The following is an 18,170-nucleotide window of genomic DNA, read 5'->3' as shown; positions in this document are numbered from 1 at the left end:
AACATGTGATGGTCATGATAATCAATCATGACCATCGCAGGGAAAGTTTGTTGTATCAACAAACTTTCCGTCGTAACCTACACTGTCTCCCCTCTGCTGTTCTATCAGAGAGCAAACAGAGGAGAGACAGTGCCTCTAGTCCCGGAGACATGATCGGGACCTGATTGGTTCAGGTCCCGTTCATGTGATGGTCATGATAACCAATCATGGCCATCGCAGGGAAAGTTTGTTGTAGCAACAAACTTTCCCACGTAACTTACACTGTCTCCCCTCTGCTGTTCTATCAGAGAGCAAACAGAGGAGAGACAGTGCCTCTGCTCCTGTAAACATGATCGGGACCTGATAGGTTCAGGTCCTGGTCATGGTAACAAATCATGGCCATCGCAGGGAAAGTTTGTTGTAGCAACAAACTTTCCCTGTAACCTACACTGTCTCCCCTCTGCTGTTCCGTCAGAGAGCAAACAGAGGAGAGACAGTGCTTCTGCTCCTGGAGACATGATCGGGACCTGATTGGTTCAGGTCCTGGTCATGGTAACAAATCATGGCCATCGCAGGGAAAGTTTGTTGTAGCAACAAACTTTCCCTGTAACCTACGCTGTCTCCCCTCTGCTGTTCCGACAGAGGAGAGACAGTGCCTCTGCTCCTGGAGACATGATCGGGACCTGATAGGTTCAGGTCCTGGTCATGGTAACAAATCATGGCCATCGCAGGGAAAGTTTGTTGCAGCAACAAACTTTCCCTGGGACCAAGTATATATAAACACTGTCTCTCCCCTGCTGCTCTGTCAGAGAGCAAACAGAGGAGAGACAGTGTCAGATCTGTGAATATCACAGTATAAAACACAGTGAAAAAACACCACATAACAATTTCCCCCAATCCCATTAATCTGCCTTGTTAGGTAGGATATAGGGTTAGGGTATAGTGCTAGGTTTTAGTATTAGGGTAGTTAGTAATAATAATTATTACGGTATAGTTAGTAATAATTTAGGGTGACGGTTAGGGTAGTATAAGTTATATTCGTAATCAATTTGATAGGAAGTGCTGTGCCAGTCAATTAATTTGTTCTAATTAAATTAACGAACTTCATACCATTTACGTTTATATACCTTTACGTATAAAAATATAAACGTAATAAAATGGCCCGTCAATTTTATTCTGCAGAGGAGGCGTATGCCCTTTTATGCTCTGACAGTGAAGATAGTGTCTTGTCAGATGGCGAAGACTATTTTGAGGGTTTTGCTGTTAGCGAAAGTGACAGCTCTGAGTCTAGCGGTCATTCTGGTTCATCGCCAAAAAATACAAGGACCAGTACAGGACAGGTAGAGAGGGCTGTTGGAGAAACATCTCCAAATCAGGGCACGATGCCCAGTACAAGTGACATGCCTCATTTTAGTGAAGAAGCGCATGCCAACCTACAAGAGAGTTTGCCACTAGATGTAGCATTTACTAGATGGGAGGCTTCAAATTCTGGTGCGCCATTCATCCCTGACTTTAATGCCACCCCAGGTACAAATGTGGAGGTGGAAGGTTTTGGTCCAATTATTTTTTTTTACTTATTTCTAACAAATGATTTGCTGGAACATATTATTTTCCAAACTAATTTATATGCTTCCCATTTCATCTCTCAGAATCCCCGTTCATATTATGCCAGGCAAAATTCATGGAGGCCAACAGATATTGATGAAATGAAGAAATTTATAGGCCTCACATTTGCGATGGGGCTTGTTAAAAAACCGAGCATTCGATCTTACTGGTCCACCCGTCCCGTTCTAACCACCCCTGCCTTTTCTGCCATTCTTCCTAGAGCACGTTATGAAATGCTCATGAGATTTTGGCATTTCAACGATAACAGTCAGTGCCTCCATAGAAGTGCCCCAGATTATGACCGACTCTACAAAATCAGGCCCATCATCAAAGCGTTGTCAGACACATTTTTATTAATTTACACCCCCACGCAAAACATTTCCATTGATGAGTCCCTAGTAAAATTCAAAGGGAGACTGCACTTCAAACAATTCATTCCATCTAAAAGAGCAAGATTTGGAATAAAGCTCTATAAAATGTGCGAGAGTTCAACCGGGTATACATCAGCTTTTCGCATTTATGAGGGAAAAGATAGCCAACTAAACCCACCAGGATGCCCCCCCTATCTAGGGACAAGTGGAAAAATTGTTTGTTAGCTTATTACCCCATTTCTAGAAAAGGGCAATAACTTGTATGTAGACAACTACTACACAAGCATACCCCTTTTTAAAAGTTTGGTCGAAAAGAACACAGGGGCTTGTGGGACCATTCGTAAAAACCGCCAGGGGTTTCCACAATCATTGGTGAATGAAAAGTACAAAAAGGGGCAGTCAGGCGGTGTTCGCAGCGGAGAGCTGCTTGCCCTAAAATACAAAGACGAAAAAGGATATTTTTATCCTCAGCTCGATCCACACTGATGCAACAATGGATGTTGTAGAACGAGGTTCTACTACCCAAAAGCAAAAGCCTGTGTCAATCATTGATTACAACAAATACATGGGGGGAGTAGACCTTGCTGATCAGGTTCTACAGCCATACCAGGTATCAAGAAAATCCTATACCTGGTACAAAAAATTAGTTATTTACCTATTTCAGGCTGCCACATACAACTCGTTTGTGTTATACAAAAAGGCAGGAAATTCAAATACTTTTCTAGATTACCAGGAAATGGTTATTGAAGATCTTGTTTTAGCAAATGTTGACCCCTCTCATCCATTAGAATCTGAATCCGACTCACTGAGCGACATTTTATTGCTGTAATTCCCTCAACTGAATCAAGAAAGTACCCCCAAAGAAGATGTCGTGTATGTACCAAGAAAGGAATGAGGTGTGATACCCGTTATTATTGCCCAGATTGCCCATCACTGCCAGCCTTGTGTCTCATTGGCTGCTTTAAAGTTTTCCACACAGAGCCACGTTTTTAAACTCTTTTGTCCCATTTTAGACATTCAAGAATATAATTTAGTTTATCTTTAGTGTGCCAAAATTTTCTTGGATATTTTTGTTCTTGCCATTCTTGTCAAAAACCCATCTTCATAAATGAACCACCAGCCAAAGTATACACAAAAATAAAAATGTACCTAAAGGGGTTGTCCGATGAAAAGAAAAACTATTTAGCATTTTGCTTTTGTGAAATAAATAAACTTTCTAATATACTCTATTTTTAAAACCTGCACGGGTTGCAGGTTTTAGTCCCCATTGTGTGGACCCAGAAGTGTGGAGCTGCGATTCTTGCTGGGATGCGTCAACACAATCTCCGGGAGAAGGAGCATCCCCCTCCTCTCTGTGTGTTGATAATGCGGATGAAGGGGCTGGCTGCCTGGCTCGATTCATCAGCTATCCAGCCCCTTCCCCCTTAAGGCTTAGCTGATGAATTGAGCCAGGCAGCCAGCCCTTTTATACGTGTCATCGACAAACAGAGAGGAGAGGAACTCCTATAGTCTGTGTCGAAGCGTGGCAGCAAGAACGTCCGGGTCTATGCAATGGGGAATGAAAACCTGCAATCCATGCAGGTTTTAAAAATTAAGTATATTAGAAAGTTTCTTTATTTCAAAAAAGCAAAGTAATATATTGTTAAAATGCAAGCTGAAAGCCAAAATGCACACAGTCCACTCGAGGCCCTGAAAAATGTCCAAGCAGTCGGTAATTTAAACATATAAGGTAACTACACATTCCTTGAGGGTAAACTTTCCAAAATATGGTTGCTTTCGGGGAGTTTCCACTGGGGCTAAGGGGCTTTGCAAATGTGACATGGCCTATGCACACCATTCCAGATAAATTGGAGCTTCAAAAGCCAGATGATGCTCCTTCCCTTTTGGGCCCTGCCGTGTGTCCAAACAGCAGTAAATGACTGCATATGGGGTTTAACTATACTCAGAAGATATTTCTTTACAAATATTGGAGTGCTTTTTCTCCTTTAGTCCCTATGGAAATTTAAAAAAATGTTCAAAACCTATATTTTATCGAAAAAAAAAAATTCATTTTCACTAATTCCAATAATTTATGCAAAAAAATTATAGGGTCTAAATGCTCACTATACCCCTAGATAAATTTCTTGAGAGGTGTAGTTTCCCAAATAGGGTCATTTTTTACGGGTTTCCACTGTTTTGGCCCCTCAATGGTTTTGCAAATGCGACATGGCCTCAGCAAACAATTCCAGCTAAATTTGAGCTCCAAAAGCCAAATGGTGCTCCTTCTAAGCCCTGGTGTGGGTTCAAAGAGCTGTTTCTGACCACATATGGGGTATTTCTGTGTTCAGAAGAGTTTGCTTTACAAATGTTTGGGTGCTTTTTCTCCTTTATCTATTGTGAATATGGAATAATCTGAGGTAAAACTTAATTTTACTTGAAAAAAAACGTAGATTTTCATTTCCATGACCTAATTACACTAAATTCAGCAAAAATCTGTGGGGTCAAAATGCTCACTATACCACTCAATATATTCCTTGAGGGGTGTAGTTTCCAAAATGGGGTCACGTTTGGGGGGTTTCCACTGTTTTGGTCCCTCCAGTCCGTTACAAACGCGACATGGCACTGAAAAGCATTCCAGCAAAATCTGCGCTCCAAAATCCAAATGGTGCTCCTACCCTTCTGAGACCTGCCGTGGGTCTATACAGCAGTTTATTACCACATATGGGGTATTGCCGTAATCAGGGGAAATTGATTTATAAATATTGGGGTGTTTTTTCTCCTTTATTCCATGTAAAAATTAGAAAATTCTATGTTTTTTCAGGAAAAAAAATAATTTTAATTTTTACAGACTAATTCAAATAAATTTAGCAAAAAAACTGTGGGGTCAAAATGCTAACTATAGCCCTAGATACATTCCTTGAGGGGTGTAGTTTCCAAAATGGGGTCACTTTTGGGGGGTTTCAACTGTTTTGGTCCCTCCAGTCCGTTACAAACGCAACATGGCACTGAAAACCATTCCAGCAAAATCTGCGCTCCAAAATCCAAATGGTGCTCCTACCCTTCTGAGACCTGCCGTGGGTCTATACAGCAGTTTATTACCACATATGGGGTATTGCCGTAATCAGGGGAAATTGCTTTATAAATGTTGTGGTGCTTTTTCTCATTTCTTCCTTGTAAAAAATTGAAAATTCTATGGTTTTTCAGGAAAAAAAATAATTTTCATTTTTACAGGCTAATTCAAATAAATTTAGCAAAAAAACTGTGGGGTCAAAATGCTAAGTATAGCTCTAGATACATTCCTTGAGGTGTGTAGTTTCCAAAATGGGGTCACTTTTGGGGGATTTCCACTGTTTTGGCACCACAAGACCTCTTTACACCTGATATGGTACCTAAAATATATTCTAATAAAAAGGAGGCCCCAAAATCCTCTAGCTGCTCCTTTGCTTCTGAGGTTTGTGTTTCAGTCCATTACCACACTAGGACCACATGTGGGATATTTCTAAAAACTGCAGAACCTGGGCAATAAATATTGAGTTGCGTTTCTCTGGTAAAACTTTCTGTGTTACAGAAAAAAATGTATTACAAATGAATTTCATCAAAAAAAATAAAATTTGTAAATTTCACCTTTACATTGCTTTAATTCCTGTGAAACGCCTGAAAGGTTAAAACACTTTCTGAATGCTGTTTTAAATACTTCGAGGGGTGCAGTTTTTAAAATAAAGTGTTTTTTAAGGTTTTCAAATATATGGGCCCCTCAAAACCACTTCAGAATTGAACTGGTCCCTGAAAAAAAAGCCTTTTGACATTTTCTTGAAAATGTGAGAAATTGCTGCTAAAATTCTAAGCCTTGTAACGTCCTCGAAAAAAAAAAGGACGTTCAAAAAACAATGCAAACATAAAGTAGACATATGGGAAATGTTAAATAGTAACTATTTTGGGTGGTATTACTATCTGTTTTACAAGCAGATACATTTACATTTAGAAAAATCATATTTTTTGCAAATTTTCGCCAAATTTTGGCGTTTTTCACAAATAAATATTAAATTTATCGACCAATTTTTTTCACTAACATAAAGTACAATATGTCACGAGAAAACAATCTCAGAATCGCTTGGATAGGTATAAGCATTCCAGAGTTATTACCACATAAAGTGACACATGTCAGATTTGATAAAATAGGGCTGGTCCTGAAGGCCAAAATGAGCTTGGTCCTGAAAGGGTTAAAAACTGATCAACTGTAAGTTTTTCATGGCCGTTTTGCATCGGTGTGTCTGCAAATTTTCATCCATTCCCAGTCTGTCCGTTTTTAATGGCCGTTTGTCATCTGTTTACCATCTGTTTTTCATGGCTGTTAAAAAGACGGATGGATTTCAATTGTCAGGGTTTTTTTTTGTCCCAACTCCCTGAAAACACCACAGTGCCCATGTAGATTGTGGCACTATTTACAGGGGCATTGCAGCACTGTGTCCACTGTGGATAGTGCCCACTGTAGATAGTGCCACATTGCCCAAATATAAAGTGATATAGTGCCCACATATAAATTGCCAGTGCCCACATATAAAGTGCCACAGTGCCCATGTAGAAGGTGCCACACTTGTACCCATGTAGATAGTGCCACAGGGTCCCCTGTAGATAGTCCATATATGGATAGTGAAGCCAGGTGCTTTTCCAGGAGCAGAATCCCCGGGCAGAGCATCAGCAATGCTCTAGACAGGGATTCCGCTACAGGAAGAGCCCCTGATGTCCCTCCATATATGGACAGTGATGTCAAGGGCTTTCACAAGACAGGATCTTGCCATGCTCTGGCCGGGTACTCCATAGTTGAAAGCCCTGACATCACTGTCCCTATATGGACAGTGACGTCAAGGGCTTCCCCAGGCTCAGCATTGAAAGTAGCGCTGTACCCGGGGAGTCTTCGGCCAGGATCCGTTTTTACCGGCCGTCACAAGGATTGATTCCTGAAAAATGGTAGTTAAAAACTGATCCATTGAGTTCTATGGAAGCCGTTGGGCCACGAATACGGCCAAAAATAGGACATGTCCTTTTTTTTCTGCCGGACAGTATTCATGGGCAATTAAAAAAACTACTGTGTGAATACACCCATAGCCGCTGTTAAAAAAAAATACATCCATTGCACGGACGTTTTTCAGTCATTTGAATGTAGCCTTCAAATGAACAGTTAATGACAACCGTTTTGTTTTGTATTTTTTTTAACGTTCATTTCATTCCAAAATTAAAAAGTAACAACACAGTCATCATTAAAGTAGTTCTACAGTAAAATAAACAAAATAAAGTCATAATAAAAAATAAATAAATCATATATACTTTTTTTTTTTAGCCAAAGACTCTCGTTTAGTCTAGGGGGTAAACATTGAGACACTAAATTGGCTGCCGTCACGTTATTGGGTCAGAAACCCGTCCTAGAATGCAGAATACGCGCATAAGGACGGTTGCGTGACGCTGAGTGGCTCAAGACCAGTGTTGGAGCGACGTAACCGTAACTTCTTGCTCAGGCTGACAAGCATGCGCGTTCTGCTTTGTAACTCTGACCAGATTTACCAAGCCATGGAGAGTAGCTGTGAGGAAAAACAAACCGTTTCCTAGATTTCTTGGATGGGAGGGGGGGGGGGGGGTTCTCTCACAACCTCTTTAAAAAATTCCTATCATTTTCTTGCTTTACTGTTTCGGACATAGATCTAACACTACACTGCTTGTGACTGTTTCATCTCTCTCTGCTCTCCCCCTCCTCCTTCTCTCAGTGTTATAGATGGCAGCAGGGGGGGGGGGGGGGAGGAGGTCGTACACCGCAGAGCAGACTGAATAAGAGTATAGATGGGGTTGAGAACATACACATGACAGAATCTGAAAGGGGTGGTTGTGGAAAGATCACACACAGGCAGCATCAGTGTCTCTGTCCGCACAGTAGGGATTAGACATTATATAGGGGCTATATTAGAAAGAGAAAGCAGTACAGGAATGCAGCTGTGCCCATATATGAGAGCTAGTGAACGCAGCAGCATTCTGGAGTCACAGATCTCACATACGTACAGCATGTATTACTGGGAAGGACACATCCACAAGAAAAGTCTGAAACTAGGAGCAGGTTGCAAACTGCGTATCAGGAGATCTGAAAATGAGTGAAGGAATGGATATTGCAGCCTGAAATTTATTTTTACTTTTTAACTCCTGGCAACCACTAACCTATGTAAAAATATATTTTTTCAAGGCAAGGTGTTCTTAGATTTTAAATGCTAACTTAAATGTGGTAACACTACAAAAACTACAACTCCATCCCATGAAAAACATGGTTTCGTAAAGTTACAGTATGTCGATGTAAAAATAAAAAAGTGATATTTGTGGGTATACGGAGAGGCAAAAACAAGTGGCTAATAAGTTTTGTTCTCTTTCAAAGCCATGCAAACTGAAGTTAAAATCGAAATTGAGTTTGAACCCTGTTTCCCGCTCCGATCGATAAATCATTACATAAGAGTCGAATGTAAGGCCCTGTTCACACAGGTTTTTTTGCAGCAGTTTCAAACGGCCAAAATTGCCTCCCGTTGTATTCCATGAGAGGTGGAGGCGTTTTTTTTTACCCCGAGAGAAAAAAAACGCTCCTGGGAAAAAAAAGCGACATGCTCTATCTTGATGCGTTTTCCGCCTCAAAAACCCCATTGAACTCTATGGGAGACGGAAAAAATGCGACGAGCAGCTGCAGCGTTTTTTTACGCCAGTTTATGGCAAAAATTGTTCGTGGTTTTTTCCTTTATCTGTTGAAGAAAGAGGTAAAAAAAACGTCAAAAATCTCAGCAAAAAAACGCCTGTAGTGCAAAACCACTTTAGAAAAACCGGAGCTGATTTTTCCAGGCAGAACATGTTCTGCCTGCAAAAAAACTCTGTGTGAACAGGGCCTAACACTTCAATTTATCAACATGACTGTGTAAAATCAGGTCCTATTTTTTTCCAAGCTGGGAATTTACTAATTAGCTGAAACTTGCTGTAAACAGACAGCGGGATATTGAGTAAAAGTGTTAAAATGTCATTAAATATTTATGAGAAGATCAAGGTCTCATTAGGCTTCTAACAAGTATGCAACATGCACTCCGTAGTCTTCCTGCTGCTTCTCACAGGTTTCATGAATGACACGGTCATACCTCTTGTATATTATAAAACGGTGCATATTCAAAGATTGGTTGAATTTCTCCAATAATCTGCATACACATATTTACAAGCACAGAGGATCAATTAAGCTACACTAAAGGCCTATGTGAATGTTTTGTAGGGATCAATGATCCCTATTTTATTTTTAGTCCTATAAAGTGCCTTTTATCACACCACATTTAAACCTTTTCTTAATTTGTGGGCAACAAAGACTAGTCCAGTATGTCTTAGTCCCCATTATCAACTAAGGACAAGCATGCACTGTCCCTTTCCATAGACTTGAATCGCGGCGTTTGAAATAGCCAAACGCGCTTATTCGGCTGCTTCCTACCACTCCTTTTAAAGATGCGCTCTGGCACGGTTTTATTCTGCACATATGATAACTCACCAGCAATATTCTAGCAGTGTCATTTGTTTCTTTCCAGTTCAGTTGCATCCATGTATTTTGAGCCCTTTTATTATGTGACCACCAGAATCGACCGTGCTCTCATTTGTAGACAGGAGGTCAGGGCATTACATCATTGCCTATCAAGTCCAACCTGGCAGCTCTGAGACCCCTTCCTCTCCCCTCCCACCTCCACTTTCCTTGTTCCTCTGTGCCCCCCCCCCCCTGCATATAGCACTGCTGAAAAGATAATTTATGCCCTATCGAAGGGACCAGGATGCAGTGATTGAAAGGTGAGCCAACACAACATTTAGCTGCAGTTATAAAACTCCCCTGACTCATACTGACTGTCTATAAGATCTGCGAGTGCTGTGGGCAGAATCTCCAGTGTATTACTATGAGATGCAGCTTCTCACTGCTCTTCACTGACTTGCTTGTAAGAGTGGACATCTATGTCTAGCAGGAGGCAGAGAAGACAGGCGGAAACTGCATCAACCAGGGTACACTGAGACTGCAGTGTGGGTTAGGGGACAGCAGTTCTACAATATGTCATTGATCTATTACTAGCAGGAGGCAGGGGAGTCAGACTGACACAAAGCAGTGTGATGATACTCTGCCCCCTCTGCAAAGCCAGAAGCATCATGGAAAATATAGGCTGCCTTAAAGGGACCACTTCAGAGAGGAAGAATGAACAAAGATAAGACATCCCACGAATGGCACATTAACTAAAACAGGCATACACAAGTCCGTGTAGAGCAGTGAGACTTATTGTTTTGAGGACTTTGGGCTCTTACCTCTGAGTTCTCACCTGCTTCGCTGTACTAAATAGTTGCCCTTAGCGAAATATTACATTCGTTTGTTTCTGATTACAGACAAGTATTTACGCTCAATGTTTATAGTCTCAATCGTTAAAAATGTATAATTGTCACATAGATTACCAATGTCACATCCCTGCTATAAAACAATTCATGTTTACATACCACAATGTCAGAACGACGAGCGATTATTTTTATTTTCTCAAACGATTACTTGTACGATCGAGCGTTTTATCACTAGTCCTTCAGGCGCCGCACCTATTTCACAGTAAGCGATTATTGTGCACGATCACGCGTTAACGTTGGAATCTGATCGATTATCTGTTTGTGTAGATGGGCCCTCAATACATCACAGCCTAATGCTGAAGATTGTGTCGGTTTTATGGCTCCATAGCTGCCGCTTTAGTACACACGCTACTCCAAATTATTTGTTGAAACTAAAGCTATAAAACTGTTATTTTAGTGTTAGGTGCTACTAAAAATGTTATTACAATGTTAACAACTTTCAGCTGTAGATTATGGGAATATTTTAATCGCTCCTGTTGAGGCTTCACATCATACATTTAGTAAAAACTGTTTATATATTTTTGTCCTGGTAAAGAAAAATCTAACTTTGGATCCTGCCCTGCTAATAAGATACCAACACTCGGCAGGTAAAATGTAAATCCTAAAATAAGAGGATTTTATGTTTAATATAGGGGTGGACAAAATCACACAGCATTCAGGGGCAAATCGCTCGTTCTTGACAACCACTGGCTCTTCTTAGGTTGCATAGCGTTAAAAATCTTATTTATATAAATGTCTTAAAATATAGATTTACTTTTGGGTATTTGATCGTTTTATTTCTAATTAGTTCTGAGCTCACATCCCCCAGCAGTACCCTCCTGGTTCAATGTCCATAGAGAGCAAGCTCCACTGTATACTTATCTGATATAGATACAATTACATCTCTGTGCTTCTATAATGCAATTATACAATCTGCCATTAAAGTGGGTGTGTCTGTCAGTACAGTGTTGACTGATTCTAGTAGCAACTAGCAGAATTGTTAATTTAGCTCTTGATGAGAATTGGGTGCATGGTATAATATAAATAATCATTAAAAGATTACTTAACTTTTGATGTACTAAAAAGAAATGGCTTTACCTAATATATTTTGTCTAATCGTGTTTCAAAGGGGTCATAAACTTTGAATAAAACATTAACCCCAAGCGTCGGGGGACATTAACTTCTAGTAGGTGATGAATTGTTTTGCATATGCCTAGTCTATATGGATCCTTATGAACATCCATGGGCAATCTTCCTCAAAGATTATGGGGGGAATTTATGAAGACTTGAGTTTCATGTGCCAGTCTTAATAAATTAGGCGCATCCAACTCCATAGTTTTTAGATTAAGAGGCGCATTCCTCTTAATAAAATTAGGTACAGCTCCAGACGTCCGTGCACCAGAAAGTGAATTCTACTGCAGCTATGGGTTGGCGTAGAATTGCGCTATAATTTTTGGGGAAGTTATAGTAAATTTATCAAGCCATGAGTGGCCCCTCCTGCTAAGCCTTTTTTAAAAGTGCTGGAGGTGGCGTAAAAATTGAAAAGTTGCAACATTTTATGTATAAAAACGAGTTTTCTACTACCGAAAACTGCCATAGAGTGTTTAATAAATTCCCTGAATAGTTTCAGTAATCAGTGACCTGATGTGTGTTCACTACCTGGTTTCCGAAAGAACTTAAAAATATAGTACCCCTTTTTAAGAAGAAGTTGCCTTTTAAACGTTTCTTTGCAACGGTCAATAGGATTCCAGTATCCAAAATGTTTTTGAAAGAGATACCTCCATCGCAACCAATCGGACTACTTGCAAATGTCTGCAATGGTAATGTTTATGTTAATACGCTATTCATCTTCGACAGAAATTCAGTTCTGGTACTTTTGGATTTTTTCTAATCAATTACCATGGTAGCAAATCAAAGGATTCAAAATCAATAAGAAGTCTTTTTGTCGTGTTGTTGTTTTCTCCTCCTTTCTCCTAGGTTTCTGTTATTTTTACTTGACCATTTAGGACCAAGTTGTTGCTTATAACTGAACTCTCATTTCAGGAATGTTGGTAGTAGATGGGCCCTGGACCAAGCCAAGTACAACCTGATTAATGAATATTTTCTTGTGGGAGTCACGGAAGAGCTTGAAGATTTTATTATGTTGCTGGAAGCTGCATTGCCCCGTTTCTTTAGAGGTGCCACAGAGCTATACCGTTCAGGTACTGAGTCTAATTTCCAATAATACACTTTTTTTTGTAAATAACCATCACTGTAAAAAAAAATAATTGTTGGACCATTCAGAATTAAAACTCATCTTTCCTATCCTCTGTATGGGAAAAGTGATAGCAAGACCCAATTGAATGTATGAAGTATCATTACACCTCCTCCTAGTTCTTCCATGGTTCCCCACTAATCGCTGAAAGAAGAGGCCATAGTGCCTTGTTTTGGATGGTGGGAGAGCGTCTGATGTGTTGGGTAAGCGAGTTCCAGAGTAGGCGGATGCATGGGAGAAACCTTGGACGCGATGATGTAAGGAACAGAGAAGGTGGTCTTGTGAGGATAGGAGATTAGGGCAGAGATGTAAGGAGGGGACAGGTTGTGGACAAAATCGCCCTACCACTGAAATATAGAGTATTTCCCATTATGCTATAACCCACACATCCATTTTGATACAATCTATATACACACTCTGGGTAATGGACACTTGCACGTGTAAATGTGTCTATAGTCAGCTGGCTGCTGTATTTTGGGATATGGAGTCTAGGGTTCTAGATAATGATGTCTGGCAGCTGTGTATGACCAGGCCCATGCGGCAAAACATCTATATTCTCTAAATCAACATTAAAATATAATAGTTTCTCAAGCAGTTCAAAGCTTAATGTATAGAAGATTGCTTAGGCAGGAGTAGTTGGAAGAATCCCATCTGCGGACCCTGAGTTGTAACCGATACTAAGAAATTGGTTTTGTGCTCTGCTGATTTGAGCCTTCTTTACATTCTACCATTAAAATCCGTGTAAAATAAGTGTCCGTGTGCATAAAACCTGCTGATTTAAGGCTTCAGATTTGCATAGAAATCATTGATACATTGAAAGATGGCATTTCTGGTGGTACCTGAATGCAGTCTCATCTATTGCTTAAGTAAAGGGAACTTAGTGCCCTACCGAGCGATGTGCCGTTTCAGCGGATCTACAAGATTTTCATATCATGGGTCTTGGCCGACTAAAGTCCTGTTTAAATCAGAGGGAGTGTAATGCTAGAAATGAGTGAGGGTTTCCGCTTATGGATTCCCTTCACACATTTCAATTTCAACAAATTAAAGTCCTTTCCTTCGCAATTAAAAATTACCTATTATTCCAGCAAGTAGCAATTTAAGGCTGATAAGTGTTCATCAAACGAGGTTTTTTGTATTATTCTAAATAATTTTTGCGTATTCTTCATTCTCTGAGTTTTCCTCTTCTATTTTCAAAAGGTAAAAAGTCTCACCTAAGAAAAACAACCGAGAAAAAGGCACCTTCCAAGGAGACCACTGCAAAACTTCAGCAGTCAGACATCTGGAAAATGGAGAATGAATTTTACGAGTTTGCACTCGAGCAGTTCCAGTTTGTCAGGGCGCACGCAGTACGAGAAAAAGATGGAGAATTGTACATTCTGTCACAGAACTATTTCTATGAAAAAATTTACCCAAAGTCAAACTAAGGACACAGTGCGCTGTCCGTTTAATGGACTACACCTTTGTTCATAAGACATTAATTTCAGGCCTACAGACTAAACCATACCCTCGAAACGGTTCATTGGTAACTTCTATGGTTGTCCTCAAATGAGCCGTATCAAATGTTCACCACTAAGAAAACGTGACTTTCAGGTGATCTCCAATGTCTGCCACTTGATCATACCAATAAATACAGGACGTGAGCTTTTAACTCTTTCAATATGAACACTGGACAGTCCGGTATATACACTGTACAGACAGAACCATACTGTTAAAATTTATTTTTTTTTGTTTCTAATTCAAGTGTTAATGACAATTTTTCCTTTTCTTTACTTTGTGTTCAGGCTAAACTAGTTGCTATTGATTATGTACTTTTCACCTGTGAATATTTAAACACATTTGAGAGCTGTATCTGACACGCTGCTGTGTAACTTGTCCATTTTTACACTGGTTCTCAATTAGACTCGTGCCAGGTCACTGGCAAGAACTCAAAATGATGGCAGTATTTTAGTAGTTTTTGGTTTTGCTTTTTGACCCCCCCCCCCCCCACCACCCATCCATTTACATGAAAGAATTAAAGAATGGTTCATTTTTTATGAATATATGTATTGTATGGCTCTTGTTGAATTAAGAAAAAAATAAAAGCGGTTAGATACTGTATTCAGAATGTATTATAACTGATCTGGTTCACTATCTGCACTAATGCTAAATTTTTGGGTACAATCCCAAAACATACACTACCATTCAAAAGTTTGGGGTCACCCAGACCATTTTGTGTTTTCCATGAAAACTCACACTTATATTTATCAAATCAGTTGCAAAATGACTAGAAAATATAGTCAAGACATTGACAAGGTTAGAAATAATGATTTTTATTTGAAATAATAATTTTCTCCATCAAACTTTGCCATTCTAGCTGTTAATTTGCTGAGGTAATCGGGAGAAATTTCACCCCATGCTACCAGAAGCCCCTCCCACAAGTTGGATTGGCTTGATGGGCACTTCTTGCGTACCATACGGTCAAGCTGCTCCCACAACAGCTCTATGGCGTTGAGATCTGGTGACTGCGCTGGCCACTCCATTACAGATAGAATACCAGCTGCCTGCTTCTTCCCTAAATAGTTCTTGCATAATTTGGAGGTGTGCTTTGGGTCATTGTCCTGTTGTAGGATGAAAAAGGCTCCAATCAAGTGCTGTCCACAGGGTATGGCATGGCATTGCAAAATGGAGTGATAGCCTTCCTTATTCAAAATCCCTTTTACCTTGTACAAATCTCCCACTTTACCAGCACCAAAGCAACCCCAGACCATCACGTTACCTCCACCATGCTTGACAGATGGCGTCAGGCACTCTTCTAGCATCTTTTCAGTTGTTCTGCGTCTCACAAATGTTCTTCTGTGTGATCCAAACACCTCAAACTTCGATTCGTCTGTCCATAACACTTTTTTCCAATCTTCCTCTGTCCAATGTCTGTGTGCTTTTGCCCATATTAATCTTTTCCTTTTATTAGCCAGTCTCAGATATGGCTGTTTCTTTGCCACTCTGCCCTGACGGCCAGCATCCCGGAGTCGCCTCTTCACTGTAGACGTTGACACTGGCGTTTTGCGGGTACTATTTAATGAAGCTGCCAGTTGAGGACCTGTGAGGCGTCGATTTCTCAAACTAGAGACTAATGTACTTGTCTTGTTGCTCAGTTGTGCAGCGGGGCCTCCCACTTCTCTTTCTACTCTGGTTAGAGCCTGTGTGTGCTGTCCTCTGAAGGGAGTAGTACACACCGTTGTAGGAAATCTTCAGTTTCTTGGCAATTTCTCGCATGGAATAGCCTTCATTTCTAAGAACAAGAATAGACTGTCGAGTTTCACGTGAAAGCTCTCTTTTTCTAGCAATTTTGAGAGTTTAATCGAACCCACAAATGTAATGCTCCAGATTCTCAACTAGCTCAAAGCAAGGTCAGTTTTATAGCTCCTCTAAACAGTAAAAGTGTTTACAGTGGTGCTAACATAATTGCACAAGGGTTTTCAAGTGTTTTCTAATCATCCATTAGCCTTCTAACACAGTTAGCAAACACAATGTAGCAGTAGAACACTGCAGTGATGGTTGCTGGAAATGGGCCTCTATACACCTATGTAGATATTGCATTAAAAACCAGACGTTTGCAGCTAGAATAGTCATTTAGCACATTAACAATGTAGAGAGTGTATTTCTGATTAATTTAATGTTATCTTCATTGAAAAAAACTGTGCTTTTCTTTCAAAAATAAGGAAATTTCTAAGTGACCCTAAACTTTTGAACGGTAGTGTACGTAGTTGCCAGATTTGGTTGCTTAGCCAGAAATTGATATGCTCATCCAACAGTTTTACCCACACTATTATTACCCTAAAAGATGACATTTTGACACTGCTTTAATTATGGAGAGTTGCTGCGAATTAAATATAAAAACTAGAAGTAGTTCCTAAAATGGTGACATTATAATTGGTATTGTATCTATTTTGGAATACGCTGTTCAATTTTAAAGAGTGACAAAGATTGTGGCCCACATTATGCAGTGTACACCAGGTTTTGGCCAAAACGGCACCTCTAAAGGGTTCGCCAGCAATGACGTGTGTGATTTAGGCAGTAAAAGTTTTGGCATTTTCTTGTCGCTCGCAAGTGATGAGGAAAGTGGGCATGGTCTCCAAAGGAGATGTAGTTTAGGCCACGTTTATTTTTTGGGATAGGAAGAAGTGGTGCAAATTCTGGCGCAAATCTATATTTGCTCATAGCAGATTCATATGTTACTTAGCCATCATTGCATAATATCAATCATACCTCCATACTATGTATATAGATGAACATTAGCAATACTATGGGTTGTACTGAAGAGCTCAGTGTCTTAATTTGCCAACCGTGCAAGAAGTAAGTTCATCAATTTTCTGCTCTACAAGAGCAGCCGCCGTCATCTGCAAGTGCGGTTATTGTGACGTGATAGCATCTAGGAGCAACAACGGCTCTGCCACTAAGCAATGGGCCGCACAAGCTCCGAGAACAGGACCGTGCTGTAGTATATGAAGATAATCTGTCCTCCGGTAGTGTTCATTACCAAGTTCCTAACTGCCTCAAGAAGTAATGTCAGCCATATACAAGCCTGAGATCACCAGACACAATACCAAGCATTGGTTTGAGTTCACTGCCGAGTCGAAACACGTTCTGTGAAATGAGTCGCCTTCATCTAGGAGTCTGACAGACACATCTAATTTTAGTGGTTGTCTCGGCTGCCTGAATGTGTAGTGCCTTGTATATAATTTGACAATGAAGGTATAATGATGTGAGGCGGTTTGTGTTTTTGTTTTTTTATGGTTTTGGCAGAATTTTTACGTTTTAGTGAAGGGAAATCTTATTGCTACAATGTACAGTGACATTCTAGAAAATAATGTACCGCCAACTTTCTTTATCAACAATTTGGAAAAGGTTAAACATTTTGGCATGGGAGAACTCCGATCTCAAGCCTACTTAACATCTCTGGAATGAATTTGAATGCCATTTGAATCTAGGCTATATGTCCCAAGATCAATGTCCAACCTCTGGGCAATTATTTCTATGATTCGCAATCTACCCAACAATCCTGATGATAATTGCCCTGTGTAAATGCATAAAAAGAATCAACAGATAGCAGTCATAACACCAGCAGTGGCATCGGTAAATGCGGCTCAGAGCGACATTTACAATACGTATGCCTGCCTAGCGCACCATTCTCACAAGAGCTTGAAAGACCTACCTGAAGAGTGGTAGCCATTGTGCTAGACCATGTTTTGGAATGAGGTGCTCTAGAAACGCATAAGGATATGATGTTTTAATGTCTGAATACTTTTAGCTGTGGGCTCATATTTCCATTTGCTACACTTATATATTATTTTAATAAAGCCAATACCATATTCTTACACATAAATACATCATATTTCTGCATAATATATCCTCCCTCCACCCCCTCAGGGTTGCACAAGAGAAAAAGAAACCCCTCCTAATCATCTGATTGGCCCACATAGACCATTACTTATTGCATTTCTGCTGAACGCCCTTGAGTATCCTTTGGGCTCTTACTGCACACATTTAATTATTGATCTGGTGCTTTCAATACTACATCGTCGGTGGAATATTGCATTTCA

At 40.1% G+C, this 18,170-nt stretch overlaps 1 protein-coding gene across 2 annotated transcripts in view; it reads left to right on the top strand.

The window, feature by feature from the left end:
- Positions 1-14,688, top strand: part of HS2ST1 (heparan sulfate 2-O-sulfotransferase 1) — a 134,621-nt gene extending 119,933 nt beyond the window's left edge. For both annotated transcript variants that reach the window (XM_075833261.1, XM_075833262.1), the window contains 2 exons: positions 12,381-12,538; positions 13,789-14,688. In XM_075833261.1, coding sequence (XP_075689376.1) covers positions 12,381-12,538; positions 13,789-14,015 — 385 coding nt within the window. In that variant the 3' untranslated portion in view covers positions 14,016-14,688. The remainder of the gene's footprint in view (positions 1-12,380; positions 12,539-13,788) is intronic.
- The last annotated feature ends 3,482 nt before the right edge of the window (positions 14,689-18,170 follow it).

The sequence above is a fragment of the Rhinoderma darwinii genome, chromosome 7 (genome assembly GCF_050947455.1).
Source record: "Rhinoderma darwinii isolate aRhiDar2 chromosome 7, aRhiDar2.hap1, whole genome shotgun sequence".
Lineage (NCBI taxonomy): Eukaryota > Metazoa > Chordata > Amphibia > Anura > Rhinodermatidae > Rhinoderma > Rhinoderma darwinii.
The sequence above is the reverse complement of the archived record's forward strand: the minus strand, read 5'-3'. Positions and strand labels throughout refer to the sequence as shown.